Here is a 24,615-nt window from a genome sequence, read left to right as displayed (position 1 = left end):
GGTTATTGAAAAGAGATCAGTAGTTCTTTCTTGGCTGAGAGTAGCTCAGCTATTAATGACTCAGTTATTACAGGCCATGAAGGAAATTATCAAAAGGGTGTCGTAGCTGAAGCTGAGAGAGTTTGGTTTTGACTCACTGAAGCTTTATGTAGGCTAAGAGGTTTTGCAATGCCTAGAAGTATCACAGACAAGAGAGTTTGAAGGATTTCCTTAAAACAGAAATGAAGGCTAGATATTTAGATAAACAGGAATGGCAGTTGAAGTTATCAGGGAGTTCATGACTTTTCCCTAGGTGTTCTGCTTCTCTTCATCTTGCTCGAATCGTATTTTTTCCTTGAAACTTATATGACATAATTGTTTAGTAAAATTCCATCTTCTTGAAAAATAATCTCTACAGATTGGGACTGTGGGCTTCACCTTTCACATCCACTCCCTGCACCCGCTTGGCTAGTAGACTCTGGTTCTCAAACACGGGCCACCAGATGGGTCGCTCCTTGAATAGGAGGAAGATGCAAGCTAGACTCTAGGAGGCAGGACTTGCAGGCTGAAACCCATTTTATTTTTATTTATTTATTTATTTATTTATTTTTAAAGATTTTTTATTTATTTGACAGGGAGAGACACAGCGAGAGAGGGAACACAAGCAGGGGGAGTGGGAGAGGGAGAAGCAGGCTACCCGCGGAGCAGGGAGCCCAATGCGGGGCTCGATCCCAGGACCCTGGGACCATGACCTGAGCCGAAGGCAGTAACGACTGAGCCACCCAGGCGCCCCGGCTGAAACCCATTTTAAAGGCAACAATAGGTGCAAAGTCATAATAAGTAAGTTGTTGCCATAATAAGTGTGTCTCCTTTTTTTATAGTTTCACCATCGTGCCTGGCACAGCGGAGGGCACATTGTCACAGTGAGACTGAATGAATAAGCAGTTGTGTTTTTTGTTCGTTTGTTTTTTAAAAATAAGTTGTGGGATTTTTCTTTTCTTTTCTTTTTTAAGATTTTATCTATTTATTTGAGAGAGAGAAACAGATAGTGACAGAGATAGAGAGAGAGAACACAAGCAGGGAGGAGAGGGAGAAGCGGGCTCCTGCCGATGCAGGGCTCAATCCCAGGAACCTGGGACCATGACCCTAGCCGAGGGCAGACCCTTAACGACTGAGCCACCCAGGCACCCCTGAATAAGGAGTTGTAAATTAACTTTGGTGGGGAGCCCATTACCTATTCAAGTGGATGCTAAGGGACCATCTTTTTTTTTTTGAGAGGATTTTTTTTTTTTCATTTTGTGGGAGGTAAGACTGATGAATCGTAAAATGTCTTTCTACTCCTAAGATCTGTAATATTCCCAATCAAACAGGCACTTCACAATTTCCCTGTTCTTTGCCCCGGAATACGCCACTTGCTTTCTTGTCTGTCTCTCCTCTTCCCTCTCTCTTCCTCTCTTTTTTTTTTTTTTTTTTAAGATTTTACTCTTAATCAGACTGCCATCCTACGACTAAACCTTGATCTGCAACATCTCTCGGCTTTACCCCTTCCACTCACGGTTTCCTGCTTCTAATGTACCCTCTTGATTTCCTTCCAGCTCTTCTTTCTTCGCTCCCACAAATTCGCACACTCCTTTCCCTCGCTCTCCTTCCTCCTTCGTGTATTACTCCTTCCTCTCCTCCTCTGCTCGCGCTCCTTCATTTTCCGTGCTCTCATCCCCCGACGGTCTCCCCCTCCTTCCCGCTCTCTGACTGTCTTACCCTAGTTTGGAAATGCAGCAGACCTCTGGGCCTGCCACCATTGGATGCGAGGGGCCGTCACTCTGCGGCAGGAGGAGCTCCTATTGGTCGGGCTGGAGGCGGGTGCGGAGCTGACTATAAAAGGTGGTCCCGGAGGAGGCGCGCGGAGCGGCTCCGACTGGACCGGGTCGGAGGGGGACACCTGGCGGGAACCTGGTCGCCGAGAGCCGGGGTGCGGGTTCCGGAGCAGCGGCTCCCCGCACTAGACTCGGCCCTGCTCGTCAGCCGGGACGCGCCCCTCGGAGCCCGGCCACTCGCGGCAGTCGCCCGCGCAGCCCCGAGGGCCCCTCGCCGCCCCTGCACGTGCCGCGCCCCGCGCGCCCCGTCCGGCCGCCGCGATGAGCGAGGTGAGCGGCGCTGCCGGCCCCCCACCCCCCACCCCCGCCCCCCGCTCCGGGCGAGCCTGCGGCGGGGAAGCCGTGGCCCGGGTCCCGGGGAGCCAGGGAGGGCGCGGCAGCCGGGAGCCGCGGAGACCTCCGGGGGCGCCCCACTGCCCCTCCCGGGAAGTTCCCACCTCGGGCGCTGGGAAGCGACTGGAAGACGGAGGCTTCAAGCCCCGCACTGTGCAGGGAGCTTTTTTTTTGCGGGGGGGGGGGGGTACTGGAATCGGGTGTGAAGTGGGACTGCGGTCTCAGGCGATAAGTCGCCTCCTCGGGATTCCACCCTCTGCATCTGTCTTGCCGCTCCGAGGTCACTCGGGCTTCCCTTCAGTCCCCGGACCTCGGAGAGAAACGCTCGCCTGCATGGTCCTTCTCCGAGGGCTGTGTTGCTCTTGCACTGCTTAGGGAGCCTTCAGCAAGAACTCCAGCCTAGCCCCCTGGGGTGGCCACATTTCCCCTTTTAGGAAGGGGGCATCCCACCCTCCGCTCATTCAGACCGGAACCAACCATTGGAGGGACCATGTCTGATATTCCGGAGCCCCTGTAGCCGGGGCATGTCCACTCCTGGAGAGCTGTCCCCTTCAAGAGAGACCTCCCTCTGCAGTGCTTGTTACATCCTAGGTCTTCCTGTCGGGATCCACCGTGTTCATCTGAGCCAGAGCCAGTCCATTAACTGGGATTTTTCTCTTTTCCCAGAACACCATCCATAGGTCGGGAGGGGTCAAAGCAGAGACTTAGAAAGACCTCTTCCATTGTTTGAATGCATTCCGTAGGATCCAGGATCAAGGATCTTCCTTCCCAAGTGAAGTCAGTGCGGACGGTAGCATCACAAGCCTGCTCCATGCAACCCCGTTCCCAGTGCCCGGATCTTGTGATAAATCCAACTTCTCGGCTATATGCCAGGTCCCAGACCTACTACTTACTAGCTATGTGGCCTTAGGCCGGTTCCTAAACCTTTCTCTGCTTCAGTGTTTAATCTATAAAATTGGGGTAATACAGATTGTTCTGATTCAGTGAGTTAATATATGAAAAGTACTTAGGACATGACACAGAGGACGCACTCAATCTACTTTAGCTATTGTTATTCTGTCCCTGTTTCTTCTTTTCTGTTTTGGAATATTACAGAAAATGAGCACAAGACTTCTCAAGAATACCAGGCTAGTGGGGGGACAGGACCCTGGAGCTGGGTCTCAGTTTAGATCTTTATCTTTAGTAGGAGCTCTGCTGACCTCCCACCAAAAGTTGTCATCCAGGGAGCCCATTAGTGCTAATTGCTATATTGTCTTGGTTGCCATGTCCACTGAGTTTATCCTGGAAAATTCGGCTAGTCTGGGGGCTGCAGATGAACTAAAGTGGTTTCTAGTCCCTCAGCTGGTTGTGACTGCGACCATGGCAGCCTTTCAGAAAGAAAAGGAAAAAAATATATATATATTGTTCAGTCTTCTTTCCTCTTGCTTCTAACATGAGCAGCTGTGATATGAGAAGAGAGGTGTTCTTTGCCCTCTTTTTCACTGAGGGCCGGAGTTCAAGGCCCCCTCTAGAGTTTCTAAATCTGCAAGTTGCAATTCAAGCCATCCCCTGGGAGTTTGTGATCTGAAGGCTATGCCAACATGAAGATGTGTGGTTGGTCTGAGCTTTTGGGGGCAAGTGCACAGACTCTGTAGGACATGCCACAGGGGCTGGCATCTACGGTGGTATTTGGTGGAGTTCAAAGCTGTTTCAGCAACACGGAAAACAGTTTCGTGTTTGAGGGGAAAGTCAAGTCTTGACTTAGTTGCTGAACTTGGCTAGCCTCACTCAGGAGCTCAGCAGAATGACGACAATAGGATCCTTGGATGGGGACTAGCTGTCAGTGTGTGTGCAGGGCTGCCCAGCCTCCAGGCTGTCAGAGTGAGTTGGTTCTAACTAACAATTTAGCTGTCAAAGCTGCCTTCTAATATGGAGCTGAGCCTGGCTTCAGGGATGAGTATTTATAAAATCCAGAAGCAGCCACCTGGGTGTACACAGAGACTAGCTCCTTCTGAGCCAGATCCCCAGAGGGGCTCTGCTTCCCTAGAGGCCAAGATCAGGCCTGTTTTCTTCCTCTTGAAAGAGCTCTGATAAAAAGCGGAAGTATTGCTCAGGGCTCTGGAGCTCTAGGGAGACTCCCGACCGCTTCATTTCTCTCGGTGCATCCCCACGGGGCTCCTTGCTCAGGCAGAAGTGCCCAGCCCAGGAAAGCCCTGTGCACCCTGAATCTTACATAAGCTTCACCTCCCCCACCTGCTTTTTTGCTTGCTTCAGAGAAACTGCATGAAATGAGAGGAGTTGGGATCTCATGAAGAGATTCGCATTTCAACTGAAGAATAAAAACTGGAGAGCAGTCTTCAGACCTGGCGCGACCGAAGAGTAAGGGTGCTGGTGGGGCCGCTGGGGAGGATCTCCAGCTCTACTTTGCCTTCGTGGCTGTTTGCTGTCCCTCAGTACGGCAGCAGAGCATCTCCCTGTCCATGTGCGTGTATATTCGTGCACAGAGGAGCTGCGGGGACTCATCCCCAGCTTGTCGTATTCACAGCTGCAGGCCGGAGTTGATTGCTGTGAATCACAGTCTATCTCTGAGAGTTCGTAACTTTTCGCTAGTTTCAGTGAGGGATGGGAATGGGCGATGCATTCATTCCCTGGGGGCTCTTGCCTGTAATCCCTTGTCATATGGTGGAGCTGGCTGCTTCCAGGTACACTTGTAAGTTCTCCTGTGATCCTGTTGCATTTCTCAACCGGGAAGAGCCCAGCTGGGGGAATCCCTTGGTCTGGCAGTCATTCTGTTGCAATGGGGGTCATGGATGATTGGGAACTGTCCTCATGGTGTCTGTCTTGTGTTTGGGCTGGCAGGGGCTGGACCAAGGAACAGATCAATGAGAAATCTCACTAGGAGAGAGCTTAGAACTGATACCTCCTCCTTTATTATTCTGCTTGCTGTCCTCTTAGGTAATAGGAATGGGATATCACATTTGGGGGATCACATTCTCTTTCCTGTGCATATCTGTCAGCATCCCCACAACGGAAGTTTGGTCAGGTTGTCTTCTGTGAGCCAGTTTTTAGGGAACCTGGTAGGGACTTGGAGGAAATCCAAGTGTCTCTCTCTCTTTGGTATTTTTTTATGATTATGTTTTTTTTTTTTTAAGATTTTATTTATTTATTTGACAGAGAGAGACACAGCGAGAGAGGGAACACAGTAGGGGGAGTGGGGGAGGGAGAAGTAGGCTTCCCACCGAGCAGGGAGCCCGATACGGAGCTCGATCCCAGGACCCTGGGATCATGACCTGAGCTGAAGGGAGATGCTTAACGACTGAGCCACCCAGGAGCCCTATGATTATGGTTCTATTGGACATATAAAATAGAAGGGCTAGCTACTTAATATTGGGATGCCTTCCACCTCTGGAAATAATCTGTCTTCCAAAGTAAGGGAAACCGGAACTTGGTTCTAGAACTTGCTCGTCCCTTTCTTAGTCACCGATCCCAGGTTGTTGTCTCTGGCTGCTTGAGCAGGAGCCTCTCACTGGGAAAAGTGGATGACAGTTGTCTTCTAACCGGGGATATGGACGACTCTTTCTCCTAAGCTGCAGCTGGGATCTGTTACCTCTCAGAAGGGCAAGTCTCTATAAGGGCAGGCACCCATAAATAATGTGGCTGGAGTCCAGATATGCAAACCTGATGCCTCTTTCATGTCTGTCTGTGGAGGGTCTTAACCGATGAACTGGATGGAGATAGGGTTGAAGGGGGAGAGGGAGGAAGAAGGATCAGGTCAGTAATTGTCTTTTCAAGGTAGTGTTCTATGAATGCCTTTCCCCGTTTTCTGTTTTTATGTAGTTCCAAACTGTCTTTCATGAGTCTGTTTTTATCATGGGAAAAAAAATGAACTTGGTTTGCAAAAATTCTTTCAGATAGAAATACAGGTATATCTTTCACCAAGAGACTCTCAAATAATATATCCAGACATTTTAGTGATATAATTTTAGATTTGTTAAGAAGCCCTAAAGCTCATCTGACCCCATCTTCTCATCTTATAGATGAGGAAACTGAGGCCCAAACCTTATGTAAGTTTACATGCTAGAACCAAGACAAGGGGCACAGACTTCTCACAGCAAAAGAATTCCTTAAGAGTCCTTTAATGTGTTACCCCGGTGAGTCTAGAATGCTTTAATTTATATGCAACTGTTAAGGAATAGATCGCCAAGTACTTTTTACAGGAAATCTGAACAGTGTGATTTAATAAATGCTGAACCAGAGGGGAGAGAGAGAGGAGAGACCAGCATGAGATAAGAGTTATCAGCAGTGGACATTTGGGTAGAATACTAGGCAGGATGAGTACTATCCTTCCTGATGCAGGATGATGTCTGGTCATCCTGGAAGTGGGTGCTGAAGTGACGTGGGAAGCCTGGAGGCCCCCTTTTGTGGTTCTTAGTTCCTGGTGTCCATCATTGATCCCCATAACTGCAGAGCATCAAGGACCAGAAGGAGCAGTTTTCTTTCTGAAATGAAAGAAATGAGAGCAATACTCTTAACTCTAAAGTACTTGACTTGGAGGACCCAGTGCCGGAAGTAGAGTTGGTGTCCCTGCTAACCAAACAGGGGCTGAACATTGAGGCCTTCGTTGGGCTCCTTGACTTCCAAGAAGAGTACAAAGGCTTTGGGAGGAAAACTCTAAGAAGGGGGGAACAGGAGAATGTATTCGACCTGCTAAGTAAGTGATGGGAGCCTACTGGGATCCCGGGATCCTAAGTGCATGGTGTTCTACATCCATACCCCGGACCGGCTGCTCAAAATGCCTTGACTTGCCCCAGACTTGTTTTACCTGCAAGAGTAAGCCAAGTGAGAAGCAGATCCGAAGCCACTTTTCCTGGGAGATCTGCATCCCTGCAGGTGCCTATAAACCAGTGCCTCAAAAGCTGGCCCTTGACCCGTTCTCCTCCCCGAGGTCTAACGATTGCCTCATTCCAGGCTGACTCCTAAAGGCCTGCCCACCTGGTTTCCCAGCTCCCCCCCATGCCCCAGGGAAAAGAGGTGCCGTTTACCACTCTGTCGTCCTTGCTGCTGCCTCCCTCCCACACAAAGCCCTCCAGCTGAGTGTTTGCTTTGTCGGCTGTGGGGGGATTAATACGTTTATTCTGGGACATTAACGCCATGGGTGGGATGCACATTGAAGATTATAGTAATAAATGATGCTTTGGCACTACTCGCTCTCCCCCACCCCTGCCCTCAGTGTGGGGTAGAAGGCACAGCTCCAAGCTGTGTGCAGAGCACCACAAATAACCACTCATTAAACCATGGCAGCCCATGCTGGGGGGAAGGGCCGGGGCTGTTGACTCACTGCGTACCGTGAGCTGGCATGGCCAAGGAACTCTGCCTTGGACTCCGGTGGGGGGTTACTGCTATTCCAGGCAACAGGGCTGGGGTGGCTGAGGGGACAGGGGGCTTGGGAGCTGGACTCTGCTTGGGTTCTATTCCTGTCTTGGGAGGCATCTGAGTTATAAGGTATTTGGGTTGTAGTCCTTATTTGAGGAGAAGAATGTGTGTATATAGAGCCTGAGGGAAGAATTCCTGGTTCTGCTTCTGTTAGTATGTGGAGGGTGACCTTGAACAAGTCTTTCCGAGGCTGTCTGAGGACTGCAGCTGGTTGCCGCACTGGAGGAATTGGAAAGGCTCCAGCCGCGCTCCAAACAGTCGGCTGGGGTCTCTCCCAGGCAGCCGGGCGGCTCCTGGGGCCCCTCGGAAGCCCTGCAGCAGCGACCTTCGTCTAGCATCGGGGGAGGATACGTCAGCAGGGGGAGAAGGGTCCCTGGGGACCCTCTTCGTCACCACTTGGAAGCAGATGCACTCACTCCAGTCCGCCTTCACTTTCTGCACCTCTAAAGCAAGCCGGGAGCTGACAGAGCCTAGGATTTCTGACAATACACCAGTGAGGAAAGGGTCTTTTGGGACTCCTCTATTTAGGACTTTTAGGATTCAGGCCCTTTGGAGGTTTCCTGCTGTGGACCGCAGGACAGGATTCTGAGTACCTGTGCCCATTCATGTGAGCCAAGTGACTCCGGCCGAACTGTGTATATGATGTGTTTTCATTTGCAAAGCACCCAAGCCGGATCGTGCAAATCCAGAGTGTGCAGAGGTGCTCCTTTGTTCCTCTGTTGCTGCCGCTAACAACCTGTGATGCTGCTTTTCAGAGCCCCGGGGCAAGAGGGGTACAGGGAAATCTGCGCAGTTTCCCTTCCCCAGGTTAGGTCTCACTTGCTGCTTGGAGCAGAGGGGGTGACACCCTCTTGCCTCTTCTGGTGACACGGGTTGCTGTGGCAACAGCATCACTGAGGAAAAAGACAAAGAAAGGAAGAGACACAGCCGGGGCAGGAGGCAGGGGGAGCCAGGCCCAGCGGGAGAAGGTCTCTCTTCCCCAGTTACCGCTGCCTGTCTGCTCTCAGCCTCTTTGCCGAGACAACACCAAGCAACCATCCCTCTGAGATAGCGGGTAGATTTGCACAACCATCTTTATGATTAAAACAAAAACGTGTGTGTCGTGTCTTAGGGTTCTTTGAAATGAAATGTGAACTTTTACGGGGGTTCACGACACCCCTCCTGTGCACCTGGGAGGGGCTCCAGGAGGCTCCAGGCTCCAGACATGGGCAGCGGCTGGACAGAAGGCGGTTTCTGCCCAGCAGACCATTGCTGGGCCCTTTAGCAGAGGCTTAGAGCCCTCATCAGCATTTCTGGGGACAAACATAGGGAAGATGGAGACTTTGATTTCCAGTGTCGGTTTACAGTAAAAAGAGATTGGTTATGAAGCTCCCACGGTGGCAGAATAAGCCTCAAGGGCCCTTAGAGCAATCCTGGGCATCGTCTTCCTCCTTCAGTCCTACTTAGTGAAGACTGACTCGATGGCCACTTTAGGCTTTGATCCCAGGACCTTAACCACACATTACCCCAGGGACTGGACCTGGTCTTTTTTTTTTTTTTTTTTTAAGATTTATTTATTTATTTTGGAGGGGAGGGAGATGGAGAGAGAGTTTCAAGCAGACTCTGTGCTGAGCACGGCTCTGAGATCACGACCTGAGCCGAAACCAAGAGTCGAAGGCTAAACCAACTGCACCACCCAGGCGCCCCATCCCCCTTGACCTATTCTTATATATAACCCAGAGTTACATTACTTCAAAACAATAACTATTTCATATATGCTAGGCATTTTACATATATTGTCTCCAGTTCTTTTCCCCCTTCGAAACAGTATATTAGCCTTTTCTGCAGTGAGAGATTTGAGCACAACCCAATGTCCCACAGCTAGGGATGGCAGAGCCGGGGCTTGAAGAGGGTCAGTGCAGATCCGGGATATGAAACCAGATCTGTCTAGCTCTACCTAATATGCCGTGGTGCTCCTCCCAGGAATTTGAGGCTCGCGAAATTTTCATTCACATAAATGTGGAGTACCTACTCTATGCAAGACATAGGTTGTTGTTACCATGATATACAAATAAACGGTAACTGTGGACTTTGCTTTGAAGGGAATGGCAATCTGGTGGGTGAGGAGGGTGGCGAAGGAAAGGCAAATACACAGTAGCTCTTATACAGGTAATAGGAAATACACTTCTAGAGAAGTTCTCCTTCATCCTCAGCTCCTTTTCAGGCCCATAGGCTGAGCTGAGGAAAAGCAGTGACCTGGCTTCTGGTATCTTCACCATCTCCGAACCGGTGATGCTGAGGCCCTCAGCAACCTGGAAACAACTTTGATTTCAGAAACCTAGATGCAGTGGCAAAAAGAACAGAGTGGGGGCGCCTTTCAGTCATCCCACAGATATGGGGTGCATATCATGTGTAAGGTCTTTGCTAGACCCTGGGGGTACAGCACTGAAGAAGATACGTAGAGCCCCCACCCGCATAGGAACTTGCACGGAAATGGAAGAGAGTACATTCAGTATCTAACCACGGAATTAATTTAGTTACACGAGTAATAAGTGCTGCCAAGAAGAAATCTGGGTGCTATTAAAACATAACGAAGGCCCTAGATGGGACGCCTGGGTGGCTCAGTCAGTTAAGCGTCTGCCTTCAGCTCAGGTCATGATCCCAGGGTCCTGGGACCGAGCCCCACATCAGGCTGCCTGCTCAGTGGGGATCCTACTTCTCCCTCAGCCTGCTGCTCCCCCTGCTTGTACTCTCTCTCTCTCTGACAAATAAATAAATAAAATCTTAAAAAAAAATGAAGGCCCTTGCTGAATCTGGGGAGCTGAGAAGAGCTTCCTGGGAGGAGCCCTTGAGGGGAGCTCTGTAAGATAAGCAGGAATTAACTAAATAAATAACTAAAAAAAAGAGAACCATGTGCCAAGGTCCTGAGATGGGAAGGGACAAGGTATGTTCCAGAGACAAGGTTACTGAAGTAATCAGAGGCTGCAAACGTAGGGCCCTTATGACCACATTAAGGATTTTCTTTATCCTAAGGGCATCGGTAACCACTTGGGCTATTGCAGTGGTCCACATAGGAAACAGCTGTGTGAGGGCCGTCGCAGTGGGGAGACGTGAATGGAGTAAGAGATGGGAGATAAAGTTAACAGGAGTTAACACCCAACTGGATATGCAGTGTGATGGGAAGAAGGTGTGAAGGATGCTTTCCAGGTTTCTGGCTTGTACAAGTAGATGAGATAGAGAATATTTACAGAAGATTAGGTTGGGTCAGTAGAATTATGAATCCAGTTTGAGACACATGGAGTTTGAGGTTTGTTTTTTTTTTTAAGATTTTTTTTTAAGATTTTATTTATTTGAGGGAGAGAGAAAGAGCATGTGGGGCGGGCAGCAAGAGAGGGACAAGCAGACTCGATGCGGGGCTCAATCCTACAACCCTGAGATCATGACCTGAGCCGAAATCAAGAGTTGGTCGCTTAACCGACGGAGCCACCCAGGTGCCCCTAAAGTTTGAGGTGTCTGTAAAACATCCGGTGCAGGTGTTTTAGAACACGAAGGAGAGGTCTGGGATAGAGATGTGCATTTGAGCCCTCAGTGGCCTGGTGTGCTGCTCCGTATAGTAGCCACTAGCCACATGTAGCTATTCTCCTTATTAATTATTTCATGAACAATGATTGACTTATTGATTAAAATTAAATAAAATTATCAATTTTATTCCCCGGTTGCACTAGCCACATTACAACATATTCAACAGCCACATGCATCTAGTGGATGCCATACATCAGACAGCACAGGTAGAAAACATTTCGATCATTGCAGAAAGTTCTGTTGCAGTTCTACTGCACACTTCTTCTGTCATGGGCCAGATACTAAATATTTTTCGCTTCGTGGACCATATGGCCTCTGTTGCAACTATTCATCTCTGCTGATGTGGTGCCAAAGATAAGACGTAAACAATGGGTATGGCTGCAAAACTCTATTTACAAAAACAGGCTAGAGGCCAGATTTGGCGGGGGGCTGTGGTTTGTCAACCCCCATGCTACTGGACGGAGCCGGTATAAATGATAACAAGTCATAGGTACAGAGAGGATCACCTAGGAAGAGAGAACAGAAGGGAGCCTAGCTCTAAACCTGGAGAGTCTCCAATACTTAAACACTGGGAAGAAATGCCCAGAAAGGTAGGAGAAAATCAGGGAAAACCATGATGCCTCAGGAGCCAAGGAAAGAAGATGGGAGAAGAAGGTGACATGACTGAGCGTCAAATGCCTCAAGAGGTCAAGCCAAATGGAGCTTGCCCCTTTGCATTTGACTTGGTATCAGAGAGAGTATTGGTTATCAGAGAGAGCATTGGAGTTTCTGGGAGTAGGAGGGGGGACAAGTGAGGCTGAAGTGGGGTGGAGAGTGTGGGAGCTGAGGAAGTGGGAGACAGTAAGTGTTCAGAGGGCTCAGCTATGAAGAGAAGGGAGCTGGGAGAGGCCTGCCCCCCCTCCCGCCCCCGCCCCGTACACCTTTCTCCCCTGCCTTTCTAAGTGCTCCTTCTCAGTCTTGGCCAGCCTCTTGACCTCTCCTTCGCTGTTTTTCACACTTAAAACATTAAGGTATAATTTCTATGCAGTAAAATGTGCCCTTATCAGTGTATAGTTCTGTGAATCTTTTTTTTTTTTTTAAGATTTATGTATTTAAAAAAGATATTATCTTTGAGAGAGGGAGAGACAGACAGGGTGTGCAGGGGCAGGAACAGACAGAGAGGGAGAGTGAGAATCCCAAGCAGACTCCCCACTGAGCACAGAGCTGACGTGGGTCTCAATCTCATGACCCTGAGTTCATGACCGGAGCCCAAATCAAGAGTCAGACACTTAACGGACTCAGACTCAGCCACCCAGACGCCCCAGGTCTGTGAACTTGACAAACATGTAGTCAGGAAACCACCACCACAATCAAGATACAGAGCAGTTTCATCATCCCCAAATTCCCCACTTCCCCTTTGTAGTCACCCCTCCTGTGACCTCAGCCTTTATCAGGCACCGAACTGATCTTTCTGCTTTCGCTATAGTTTTGCCTTTACAAGAATGTCGTAAAATTGGGTCTTGCTTCTTTCACTTAGCCTCATGCTACTTTTTTTTTTTTTTTTAAGTAAACTCTACGCCCAACGTGGGGCTTGAACTCACAACCCAGAGATCAGGAGTCACATGCTCTGCCGACTGAGCCAGCCCGGTGCCCCTAGCATAATGCATTTGCGGTTCATCCACATGGTTGTGTGTATCAGTAGTTTATTCCTTCTTTTAATTGCTGAGTAGTATCATATAGTATGGATGGACCACACTTTGTTTATCCGTTCCTCAGTTGAGCGACATTTGGTTTGTTTCCAGTTTTTGGTGATTATAAGTAAAGCTGTTAGAAACATTCACTTACAGGTTTATGTGTAGAGGTTTTAATTTCACTTGAGTAAATACCTAGGAGTAGGATTGCTGGTGTTAGCAATAAAGGTGTGCTTAACCTGCCAAAGTAGCTCCACCATTTTGCATTCCCAGCAACAATGTATGAGAGCTCCAGACACTCCATATCTTTGCTAGCACATGGCATTATCATTTTAAAAGAACCATTCTAATAGGTATGTAATGGTATCTCAGTGTTATTTTAATTTGAATTTCCCAAATGACTAATGATGTTATATATCTTTTCTTGTGCTCATTTGTCATCCATGTGTCTTTGGTGACATGTCCAAATATCCTGCCCATTTTTGCAAATTGCATTCATGTTACCAGGATTTGAAAGCTCTTTAAAAATCCAGGATACAAGTCCTTTGTCAGATATATGATTTGCAAATATTTTCTTCCAGTCTGTAGCATGTCTCTTCATTCTCTTAGGAATGTCTTTCAAAGAGCAGTTCTTGTTAAAAATAGAGCTACCCTATGATCCAGCAATTACACTACTAGGTATTTGCCCAGAGGATACAAAAATACAGATTGCTACTTCTTTTTTTTTTTTTTTTTAAGATTTTATTTATTTATTTGAGAGAGAGAGAATGAGAGAGAGCACATGAGAGGGGGGAGGGTCAGAGGGAGAAGCAGACTCCCTGCTGAGCAGGGAGCCCGATGCGGGACTCGATCCAGGGACTCCAGGATCATGACCTGAGCCGAAGGCAGTTGCTTAACCAACTGAGCCACCCAGGCGCCCTGGATTGCTACTTCTTAACCGTATGACTGACTCTCTCTCTCTCTCTCTCTCTCTCTCTCTCTCTCTCTCTCTCTATATATATATATATATATATATATATATATATATATATAAAATGGAATATTACCCATCAAAAAGAATGAAATCTTGCAATTTGCAATGACATGGATAGAACTAGAGTGTATTATGCCAAGTGAAATAAGTCAGTCAGAGAAAGACAAATACTATATGATTTCACTCATATGTGGAATTTAAGAAACAAAACAGATGAACCTGTGGGAAGGGGGGAAAAGAGAGAGAGAAGGAAGCAAACATAAGAGACTCTTAATGATACAGAACAAACTGAGGATTGATGGAGGGAAGTGGGTAGGGGATGGGCTAGATGGGCGATGGGTATTAAGGAGGGCACTTATGATGAGCCCTGGGTATGTATGTAAGTGATGAATCACTAAATTCTATTCCTGAGACCAATATTACACTATATGTTAACTAACCAGAATTTAAATAAAAATTTGAAAAAACAACAAAACAAAACAAAGAGCAGTTCTTAATTTTGACAAGGTCTAATTTATAATTTTTTTCTTTTATGAATTCTACCTTTGGTATGTCTAAGAAATCTTTGCCTACCCCAAGGTTTCAAAGATTTTTTTTCTATATTTTCTTCTAGAAGTTTTATAGTTTTAGGTTTTGTATGCATTTGGAGTTAATTTTTGTATGAAGTGCAAGGTTTAGATTCAGTTTTTTTGGTTGTTGGGGTTTTTTTTGCATATGGCTATTCATATTTTTTGAAAAGATCCCTCTGACCTTTAAATATTGGGGTTCCTCAATGCATGGTCCTAGGCCTGCTTCTTTTCCCTCTAATGGTAGTTGAAGAAGGAATTCAGATTGAGGAAGCCTTCTTTTCCTTTTTTAAAAAGAGGGAGAGGTTTTATATACGAGAGTGAGGGGAGTTGATTGTAAGGACTCCTGAGAAGGAGGAAGGAGAATGGGATCTTAAGCTCAGATGGAAGGACAGGAGTTCATCCAAATGCTGATGAATGCCCTGGGAGGAGGTGTCATCCAGGGAAAGGGAGGCCGTGGCCATGTCAGATCCCTCTCGGCACTCTCCAAGCCTTTCTTTAGGCTAACAGGCCTTGCCTACCCTTTTTCTCCTTCCCCCGTGCGGAGGGAGAGTCCACAACTTCGAACTGCAGAGGAAACAAGGGTATATTCACAGGGGCCCGGCAGCCACCGCCAGGATGACGGAATGGAACATTGTCAGGCCCAGAGGTGAGGAGAGAAGGAATATAGGAAGGTAGGCAAGGGGAAAAATTAGGGCCCTTTGGGGAAAGGCGAGAGCAGATGGGCCTCAGGGTTGCTAATTAGTGTTTGGTGCGTGTTGAGAAGTGAGAAACATTGAGTCCTGTGTGCGCAGTGAGGCTGAACTGAACCAAGCTCCAAGCTCACTAGAAACGTGGAATAGCAGACCTGAATGTGGGTGAGGGAGTCATTTGGAATGGAAACCAGTGGGATGGTCCTACCCACGGAATTCTGAGAATCTGAAGGGCTAGCATCTGGCCCTGGGAGTGACGAGCATACCCTCAGGTGATAGCTGTCGCCCAGAGGTCAGCCTAGCGTGTGCCAGGAGGCCCACCGAACACATGTCGAGATAAAAGGCAGAATCAGGGTGGTCTGCTCAGCTAGCAGAGTAGGACTCTGAGTCAGTAGGCGTGGTCTGGGATCAGGTTCTGCAAGAACAGGTAAGATTTCCCCATAATGGGCGGACATGTTCCCGGTAGAGCACACGTGAAGAGAGTGCTGGGGACTGTGGATTGAGAGACAGACCGGTCCTTGACAGTGGGAATGGTAGGAAGTCACGATCCCTAGGACTTTCCTTCCTACCTTCCTTCCTTGGCTAGACTTGAGGAGATAGCATAGCATGGTGTTCAAACGCACGGACTCTGGAGTCAGACTGTCCCTTTGTTTTTTTTTTAAGATTTTATTTATTTATTTGACAGAGAGAGACACAGCGAGAGAGGGACCATAAGCAGGGGGAGTGGGAGAGGGAGAAGCAGGCTCCCCGCTGAGCAGGGAGCCCGATGCGGGGCTCGATCCCAGGACCCTGGGATCATGACCTGAGCCGAAGGCAGTCACTTAACCGACTGAGCCACCCAGGTGCCCTTTTTTTTTTTTTTTTAAGATTTTATTTATTTATTTGGAGAGAGAGAGCATGAGAGGAGGGGCAGAGGGAGAGAGAGAAGCAGACTCCCCAGTGAGCAGGGAGCCCAGCGCTCCATCCCAGGACCCTGGGATCATGACTCGAGCCAAAGGCAGACGCTTCACCGACTGAGCCACCCAGTGGCCCCATGGAGTCAGACTGTCTTGATTCAAATTCTGGCTTTGCTACTTCTTAGCTGTAGGACCGTAGGCAAGTTAATGAACCTCTCTTACCTCAGTTTCCATGCCTGTAAAATGGGAATAGTTACAATAGCCCTCTTATGGGGCTGTTATAATGACTCATGTGCCAGTGTTTATGAAGTGTGTAGAGATGTGACTGGCACGTAGAAGGTATGACACATGTGGTTATTAACAAGGCCAGGGGAGGTGGCGTGCTGCAGTCCGGGATCTCCTTGCGTTCTCCTGCTGAGTCCTATGAGGAAAAGGAAGGACTTGCTAACCCACTTCACTGTTGTTATTACAGGTCAGAAGAGCTCAGTGTTGAAAGAAGCAGAAGAGCCCCCGAGAGTTTGTAATCCATACCTGGCTAGGATGTGAGGCAGAGAGAGGCTGAGAAACCCTCCCTGGTCACAGCTCCTGTGGGTTAGCATCGATCCTGCGGAGGTGTGAGTTTGTGGGAGAGATGCTCTTACGGAGCATGTGGTATCTGGTTCACCCAGAGCGGACCTCCGTGCCTCCTTGGTTTACCCACAGTGCAGCTAGTCTGATTGCTTACAGGTGATGTACCAGAGGACCTTGATTCATCGAAAATCGCTGAGTTTCTGGAAAACAAACAGAGGGTTGGGGCAGAGACCAGGGACCAGGAAAGGGCTGAGAACTATAGAGAGTGTGGGAGCTAACAACCTGTGATCTAACCGTCCCCACCCCCAACCTCAGCAAATCACCAAAAACTAAATCTAGAAATCCCGTGTTCTGAGTGGCTATTTTGAGAACTGGCTGGAGAGGGTGGAGGGAGGAGGGGCAGGAGGTAGAAGACTCAGCATAGTGCTTTTCAGCAGGAGGTACGAGGGAGATTTCAAGGGGGCATGGTGAGCAATAGGGGTCTTCTCCTCCTTATAGCACCCTTTTCTGGTCTCCCCAGCGCCCTCTCATACATTTAAGCCAAATGGAGCTGGGAAGCCCTGGAGGACCAGACAGCAGCTGAGCCATGACTCCATTCCAGGGTCAGTAATGTCAGGGGAGACTCAGGAAGGGGGACAGCCTGCTGGGTGGAGGGAAGTGTGGCCCGGGTGGTTCTGTCCTGACACATATTCGGGCTTGGAGGATGCTCAAGATTAGCTGATCCAAGAAGCAAAGTAGAGGAAGAGACAGCCATCGGAGGAGAGATATTTAGAATTGGGACCAGATTTTCCTCCAAAGGGGAGGGGCTGGGGTGAGAGAAAAGAGTCAGTGGATTAAGGGAACAGGCTTAGAGTCAGACAGAGGGATAACAAAGCAAGGTCAGAGTCTCGATTGCTGGCAATCGAGAAAGTAGGATTTAAAGTCAGAGATCATGGGACTATAGAATTTGCCTCTTGACCCCTGACCCTCTTGTCTGGACTATCGACTGTTAGCCTATTACCCATCCATGGCCTGCTTTTGCAGTATGGGCGAACCTCTTGTGGTGACGGCGTACCAGAGTGGAGCGTGTCAAGTAGGTGACTGCTGGGCCATTACATCAATCGTGTGCAAACAAATAAATAAATAAATAATGACTATGACCACAGGAAGATCATGGGGGAAGAAAGCAATGACCTGCCGGTCTCCCAAGAATCTCAGGAACAACCTTTCTTTTCATGGATCCTTTCTTTTGGTCAAAGGGGGACTAGCAAGAATTCCATAGAGTTTCAGGAACAATTTTGTGACTGTTCTTCCAGATTTTTAAATAGATAGATAGATAGATAAGCAGTCTATATCTTTTACAAAATTGGACCATATCAATCTACATCCTACTTTTAAAAATAATAATTTTGTTTTACTTTAAATTAATATTTTCTTTTTTCCCCCTAACTTTTTATTAGAAAAATGTATCGGAGTTGAAAGAATAATAGTTCAGTGCGCATCCATATGTTTTTCACCTAGATTCAGTCATTATTAGCACGTTACCATATTTGGGCGAGCATGTGACAATATTCCATCTTGTGGGAATAGTAGAGCTTGGTGGTTTGAATGTGGAGTCCGCTGCTCTGGGTCCCAAAGCCAGTTCTGCTGGTTTCTAGCAGTGTGGCTTGACCTTGGACAAGATCTTTAGCATCTCAAAGCCTGTTTCCTCAACTATAAAATGCGGATGACACCTCGGAAATTTCAGAGGATTCAATGGGATAATGTTGAGCATGTAATAAATTCTCAGTAAATATTGTTTGGGTACTTGTCTTATCTCTTCACTCAGCCTGGAAGTTAGGGACAATCTCTTAACTGGTTTCACTTTAAATCCATGTCCATTACCCTCATGTGGGCCCTAAGTGCTGCCTGGTAATCCTACCTACCATGTCTCATTGTTCACTCTCTTACTTTCTTACATGATTATCTCACTCTTTCTCTTTTCTCCTCAAACCTTTTTTTTTTTTAATATTTTATTAATTGATTTGAGAGAGAGAGAGAGAGAACACAAGCAGGGGGAGCAGCAGAGGGAGAGGGAGAAGCAGGCTCCCCGCCAAGCAGGGAGCCCGATGTGGGGCTCGATCCCAGGACCCTGGGATCGAAGGCAGACGCTTCACCGACTGAGCCACCCAGGCGCCCCTAAAGTGATTTCTTAGAAACAGGTCAAACCATGTTTCCTCCGCCCCAAACTTTGTAATGCTTTTCCATCAACTCAGAAAAAAGTCCAAGCCTTTGCTCTGGTCCAGAGATATTCATATTCTGGCCACCCACCCAACTTCATTTCTTCTGCTCTCTCCCTTATTCACTCAGCTCCAGCCGTGCTGGTTTTCTTACTCTTCCTTGAACATAACCAGGCACAAAACCTGCCTCAGGGACTTTCCACCTCATGTTTCATCTGCCTAGAAGGCTCTTCTCCTACACACTGACAGGGCTTCCTTCTATATGTCACTGAAACCTCTGCTCAAATGTCACTCATCAGAGAGGCCTTCCTAGACGGCGCTGTTTTATTTTCCTTCTTGGAACGTGTCCCTAGCGGGCATAGTTGTTTAATGAGTTCAGGAACTTTATTTTGCTCTCTGCCGTGTCCCCAGTGTCTAGAATCATACTGGGCATGTATGGGCGCTGACATCTTGGTTGAATAAATGAATCTCGTGTTCCTTCTCTACCCTGTAAGTGCATAGAACAAAACACAAGTAAGTGGCTGATAAATATTTATCAAAATCGGGTCTAAATGGCATAATCTACATAACATAAACTGGATTCTATCAGCTTATTAAAGCAGAGCCCTGATATCTGGCAGTCATTCAACCAAGATTTGCATCGATAAAATGAGGGAGAATGGTGTATACTCCACTGAACTATTCTAAGGATGCGATGGCAAAACCTTCGTGAGAAGCCTGTATTTTAGCAAATAGCAAGTACTCAAATTGTGAAATGAGTAAACAGACTCCAAGGGTACCTAGGAGCCCACAGGCGTGACTCTGTCTCAAGATCAAGTGTACCTTGAGATAGGAATGTCCAGAAGGAGCAGCTCTATTGATATAATTCCAAGGAAGGGGAATTCCTATTATTTTAAATTTAACTCTCCATCTGGACAGAGAAGCTAGAAAAAAGCACACATATCAGTTGATTAATCCAATTTCAAATTCATGGCCATGGCCTTAGGAGGGGCCCCAGTGCTTCCCAGCAATGGGAATATTACTGTCCCCTAGTTCATTCACTTTCCTACTTTGCTTAGATGAGTATTTCATACTTTCTTTCCCCCTTCTTTCCTTCAAGACCTCTTCCCTCCTCCTCTTGGATGATGACCTTGTTACCTATTTTACTTCAAAAACAGAAGCAATGAGAAGAGACCTTGCAAATGTCCCCACCTGCCTGCCTCTGGGCCTATAAGATCTGCCTTCCCTCCAGTTACTGTGGGTGATCTGTGCTTAGCTCCTGTTCAGGGCCACCCACTATTTAGGCACTAGATCTCACCCCCTTTCTCCTCCAGCAAGGATCCTCTTTCTTTCTTTTTTTTTTAAAGATTTTATTTATTTATTTGACACAGAGAGAGAGATAGTGAGAGATAGTGAGAGCAGGAACACAAGCAAGGGGAGTGGGAGAGGGAGAAGCAGGCTTCCCGCCGAGCAGGGAGCCTGATGTGGGGCTCGATCCCAGGACCCTGGGATCATGACCTGAGCCGAAGGCAGACGCTTAACGACTGAGCCACCCAGGCACCCCAAGGATCCTCTTTCTGTCCCTACACTTTGCCCTTCTCTACTGAATCATTTTCTTTCTTTCTTTCTTTTTTAGATTTTATTTATTTGAGAGAGAGAGAGAGAGAAGGAGCATGAGCAGGGGGAGGGGCAGAGGCAGAGGGAGAAGCTGACTCCCTGCTGAGCAGGGAGCCTGGACTCCAGGCTCAATCCCAGGACCCTGGGATCATGACCTGAGCTGAAGGCAGATGCTTAGCTCACTGAGCCACCCAGGCACCCCTCTACTGAATCATTTTCATAAAACACAATCATTCTATAATTTCTGCCATCTTAAGTCAAATCTTCTCATGCCCCATATCCCCCTCAAACCACGTTCCCACCCCCATTTTTTTGGAACTCCTTCTCTCTTTGCTGCTTCAATCTCTCTTCTCCATTTCCCTCATGAACCTACTCTAACCAGACTTTTGCTCCCTTCCTCCACTGTGACTTCTCTTGTCAAAGCCACCAGTGATTTCCACACAACAAAACCCAGTGGTCAATCCCCAGTCTTCATCTTACTTGGCCTACCTGCAGAATTAGACACAACTAATCACTCTCTCCTGCTTGAAATAGTTTCTTCACATGCTTTCTAAATTCCTATACTCTCTTGGCTTTTCTCCTACCTGACTTCTCAATTTTCCTTACTGATTTTTCCTCATTTCTACAACCTCTCATCCCTGGAATGCCCCAGGATTTGATCCTTTTCTCTTTATCTGATGGTGATCTCACAGTCTGATGGCTTTAAATGTCATCCATATGTTAATAAAGGCCTAATTTATATCTCTAGGCCAGATCCTGCTCCTTAACTCCTCTTGGATATCCAGCAGCTTATAAAAGCATCTCCTCTTGAGTAATTAATAGGCCTCTCTTTTTTCCTAAAACCTGCTGCTCCTGCTGTCTTCTCCGTTTCGGGAAATGACAATTCTGTTTTTTTTAGTTCCTCAGGCCAAACACTTTGGAGTCATCCTTGACCCCTTTCTCAAAATGCCACTTATCCCATCAACCAGTCCCTTTGGTCATAGCTTGAAAATATACCCAGGATCGAACCACGTCTCACCACCTCCACCACCACGGTGCTGACCCCAGCAACCATTACCTCCTGCCTAGTTGTCTGCAATAACCTCCTAGCAGGTTTTCCTGCTTCCTCCCTCGTGCCCGCTTTGTGCAAATTGATGGTCTCCGATGCCTTCTCATCTCACTTATAAAAGTCAAACTCCTTAAGAGGACTCCCGGGGCCCTACGTCATCTGCCCACCCTAGTTATCTCTGATCTGGTCTCCAGCCCCCTTCCTCCTGCTTCCTTCCTCTCTCCACTCCAGCTGCATCGGTCTCTTGCTATTCCTCAAATAAGCTCATCTCACTTCCACCCACGGTCATTGGAAGCTTCTGCCCAGACTCGGGTAACCCTTCTTCACTTATCTCTTTTAGCTTTTGGCTCAAATGCCACTTTCAGACAGAATTTTCCTGACCACTCTGTATAAAACTGTGTTTCTCCATTCCCACAAGCACTCACCACCCGCTTCCCTGTCTTTTCTCTGTAACACTTCCCACCACCTAACCTAATATTTTATTAGTCTCTCTGTGTACTAGAATGTAAACTCCATGAGGGCAGGGGTTTTGTCTATGAGCTAAGCGACCGTTTTGTCCTCTGCAATGTCCCTAGCACCAATAAATGCTTGTTGAATGAATTTTGATGACTTTTCTCCCTCTCTCTGATCTTCAGACCCACTTCTTCAAAAGATTAAGGAGTGCACCTAATGATAGCAGGACTTTAAATTGTTGATGATGAGTCTAAAGGGATGGCACCTTAATACTTCTATGAATATCTAATACTCTGATTTCTCTTTTCCAGCTTAATACCAAAACATCCCCAGCAACCAACCAGGCACCTGGCCCAGAGGAAAAGGGTGAGTGGGGTTGGCCCAGGTGGTTTGTAGAGTGGGTAATTACAGGGATGTGAGGACAGGTAGGGCTATAAGTCTGGAAGCTCCTAGAGTGGGATGTAATTGGAATAGGAATATGGACAAGTGAAACAAAGCACTAGGTTAGAACCACTATACCTGTAGGCTTTCTTCCACTTTTTCCTAAGAAGTAAACCTACCAGTAGTTACTCCTTGATTGTGGAAGCTGGCTCTGGAGTGCTTGGAAACAGGCACTGTGATAGGAAGAGGCTCATGAGATAATCCAGCCACTGTCTCAATCAGAATTGGGGGAAAGCTGGGGAAAGTCAGTATGCTCTGGGACTCTGAGTTGTAAGACTGAGGAATAAGTGATGATAGAAGACATTTGTCATCTTGGTCTAAGAGTAGCAAAGCTCCTAAGTAACTAGAGCTAGTTCTCGGCCTCAGTACCCTGACTCAAGCTTCCAGGAGAGTGATCAGGCATTCTTGGTCCTAGCAAAGACTGGAGAACCTCCCAGAGCCCAGCAAGAAGTGGACCCTAACCACTGTATTTGGGGCCTGGAGAAAGGTGCAGGGACAATGCCGGTTTACTCATCAGTGAATCTCTCAACTCTCTGCAGGGAAAGCTGGTGGTGCCAAGAAGGCTGAGGAGGAGGAGGAGATTGACATTGATCTGACAGCGCCAGAAACAGAGAAGGCTGCCCTTGCTATTCAGGGCAAGTTCCGGAGATTCCAGAAAAGGAAAAAGGATCCTAGCTCCTGAATAACCAGCCTTGTCCTTCACTCTCTCCCTTTTCTCCCCTTCGCTGCAGTTCTGACTCCTATGTGTCTTTGTCTCTTTGTCCCTCTAGCCTCTTGTTGAGGCAAGTTCAATCCTTATATATTATTTTCTCTGGTCCCCCCCAAGCCATCGCAACAGTGGAGGCACAAGGAACGTGGGGGAAGATGAAGAATTCAATTGGCAGCCCCTTGCCTGAGGGTGGACCAGTTTGTCCTTGGGACAAGCCTCCTTGACCAGCACCTATGTCTGCCCCGTGAGGTTGAAGAGCAAGAGGCTTTGAGGTTGAGAGAGGGACCCCTGGCAGTCGGGGGCGGGGGGGGGAAGCAGTCAGAGTAGGGTGCCTGAGGGGGGGGCCTAGGCACTGTTCTGCCAGTTACAACAGTCACACTTCAGGTAACGTGTTTCTGCTCTTCACATCCTTCTGCACCAACACATCCTCCTTCCCTCCTATGAGCTAAGCGACCGTGGGGACCGGAGCCTCCCTCTCCTCGAGGCCAACCCAGATCAAGCACCTTCCACATTAGTGCATGCTGAGTAGATGAGTTCCAAGGCAGGGAGCCTGGGACGGGTGGAGGCCAGAGAAAGTTGCCTTCACCGTCCAGTCTAGGACCATCAGGGGCAGAGGCAGAAGGGGTTTCAAAGGGTTGCGGGCAGGGAGATGGGCCTAGAGTAGATTTGGGGGGGAAAGAGAGGTAAGGGCAGGGAGCTTTCTGGAAACACAGCTACTGCCGGTAGACGTGTACTACGTGTACTAGACAAAGGATTTCTGCTCCCCTGCCCACCTCTAACTTCCCAAATCCAGCCATCCCTAGAGGCCGCGCCAACCCAGGGACCCCTGTAGTTTCCACCTGCCCCACTGCGGAGTCACAGCAGAAGTGGAAGAGCCACTCTGTGTGATTCGAGCATGTTTGATCATGATTAAAAAAGAAAAAACCCCAGTGGAGTCATCTAACCTCTACTTCTGCTTTTTTCTTGGGAGGAATGCAAATGTAAGCCTGAGCTGGCCTCAAGGAGGGTGGGAGACTGACCACATGGACCACACCCTGGCACAGGAACTGAACATGTAGACTGAAGCCCACCCCTGCCTCCCCCGCCCCCGGACCTTGCCCTCACCTTGATTCACCGCCCACACGGTCTCTGTCTGAGGCTGTCACCGCCCCCGTGCACACCTGCGAGGCTGCTCGCCACCTCCCCGCTCGCCTTCTGGCTCAGAGCACGCCTTGGGATCTATGCCTTGGAAAACAAACCCAACCTTCCTTGCTCCCTATCCCCAAATGACCTGTCCGCCCTGTCCCCCGTGCTCTGTCTTCCTCCCACATTCCCTCTCCCTCCCGCTGTTTCTCTAACTTAGGGGAAGGAGAAGATGACTCTGGGTCCGGAGAGAGCACCACTGACGTGCTGAAGATTTTAAACCGTGAATTAAATAAAATGATGGCATTCAGGGGCGCTTGCACTGCTGAGAAATGGTCTCTATACAGTGAAACTGGAAGCCGAACACTGGAAGATCAAGCAAGAAAAGCTCATTCTCATACACTCTCTTCACTTCTTAACATTCACCCTTCCTTTCCTGATTCAAGAATACAGGAGCTGAGGGGCGCCTGGGTGGCTCAGTCGGTTGAGCGTCCGACTCTTGATTTCAGCTCAGGTCGTGAT

At 48.1% G+C, this 24,615-nt stretch overlaps 1 protein-coding gene across 1 annotated transcript; it reads left to right on the top strand.

Moving 5' to 3' along the window:
• The first annotated feature begins 1,859 nt into the window (after positions 1 to 1,859).
• PCP4L1 (Purkinje cell protein 4 like 1) lies at positions 1,860 to 24,408 on the top strand. Its single transcript, XM_036101464.2, has 3 exons — positions 1,860 to 2,123; positions 22,133 to 22,187; positions 22,802 to 24,408. Exons 1-3 carry the CDS (start codon positions 2,115 to 2,117, stop codon positions 22,942 to 22,944), a joined length of 207 nt encoding a protein of 68 aa, XP_035957357.1. The 5' UTR covers positions 1,860 to 2,114; the 3' UTR covers positions 22,945 to 24,408.
• The last annotated feature ends 207 nt before the right edge of the window (positions 24,409 to 24,615 follow it).

This window comes from Halichoerus grypus, chromosome 7, assembly GCF_964656455.1.
Source record: "Halichoerus grypus chromosome 7, mHalGry1.hap1.1, whole genome shotgun sequence".
NCBI classification, from domain to species: domain Eukaryota; kingdom Metazoa; phylum Chordata; class Mammalia; order Carnivora; family Phocidae; genus Halichoerus; species Halichoerus grypus.
The sequence above is the reverse complement of the archived record's forward strand: the minus strand, read 5'-3'. Positions and strand labels throughout refer to the sequence as shown.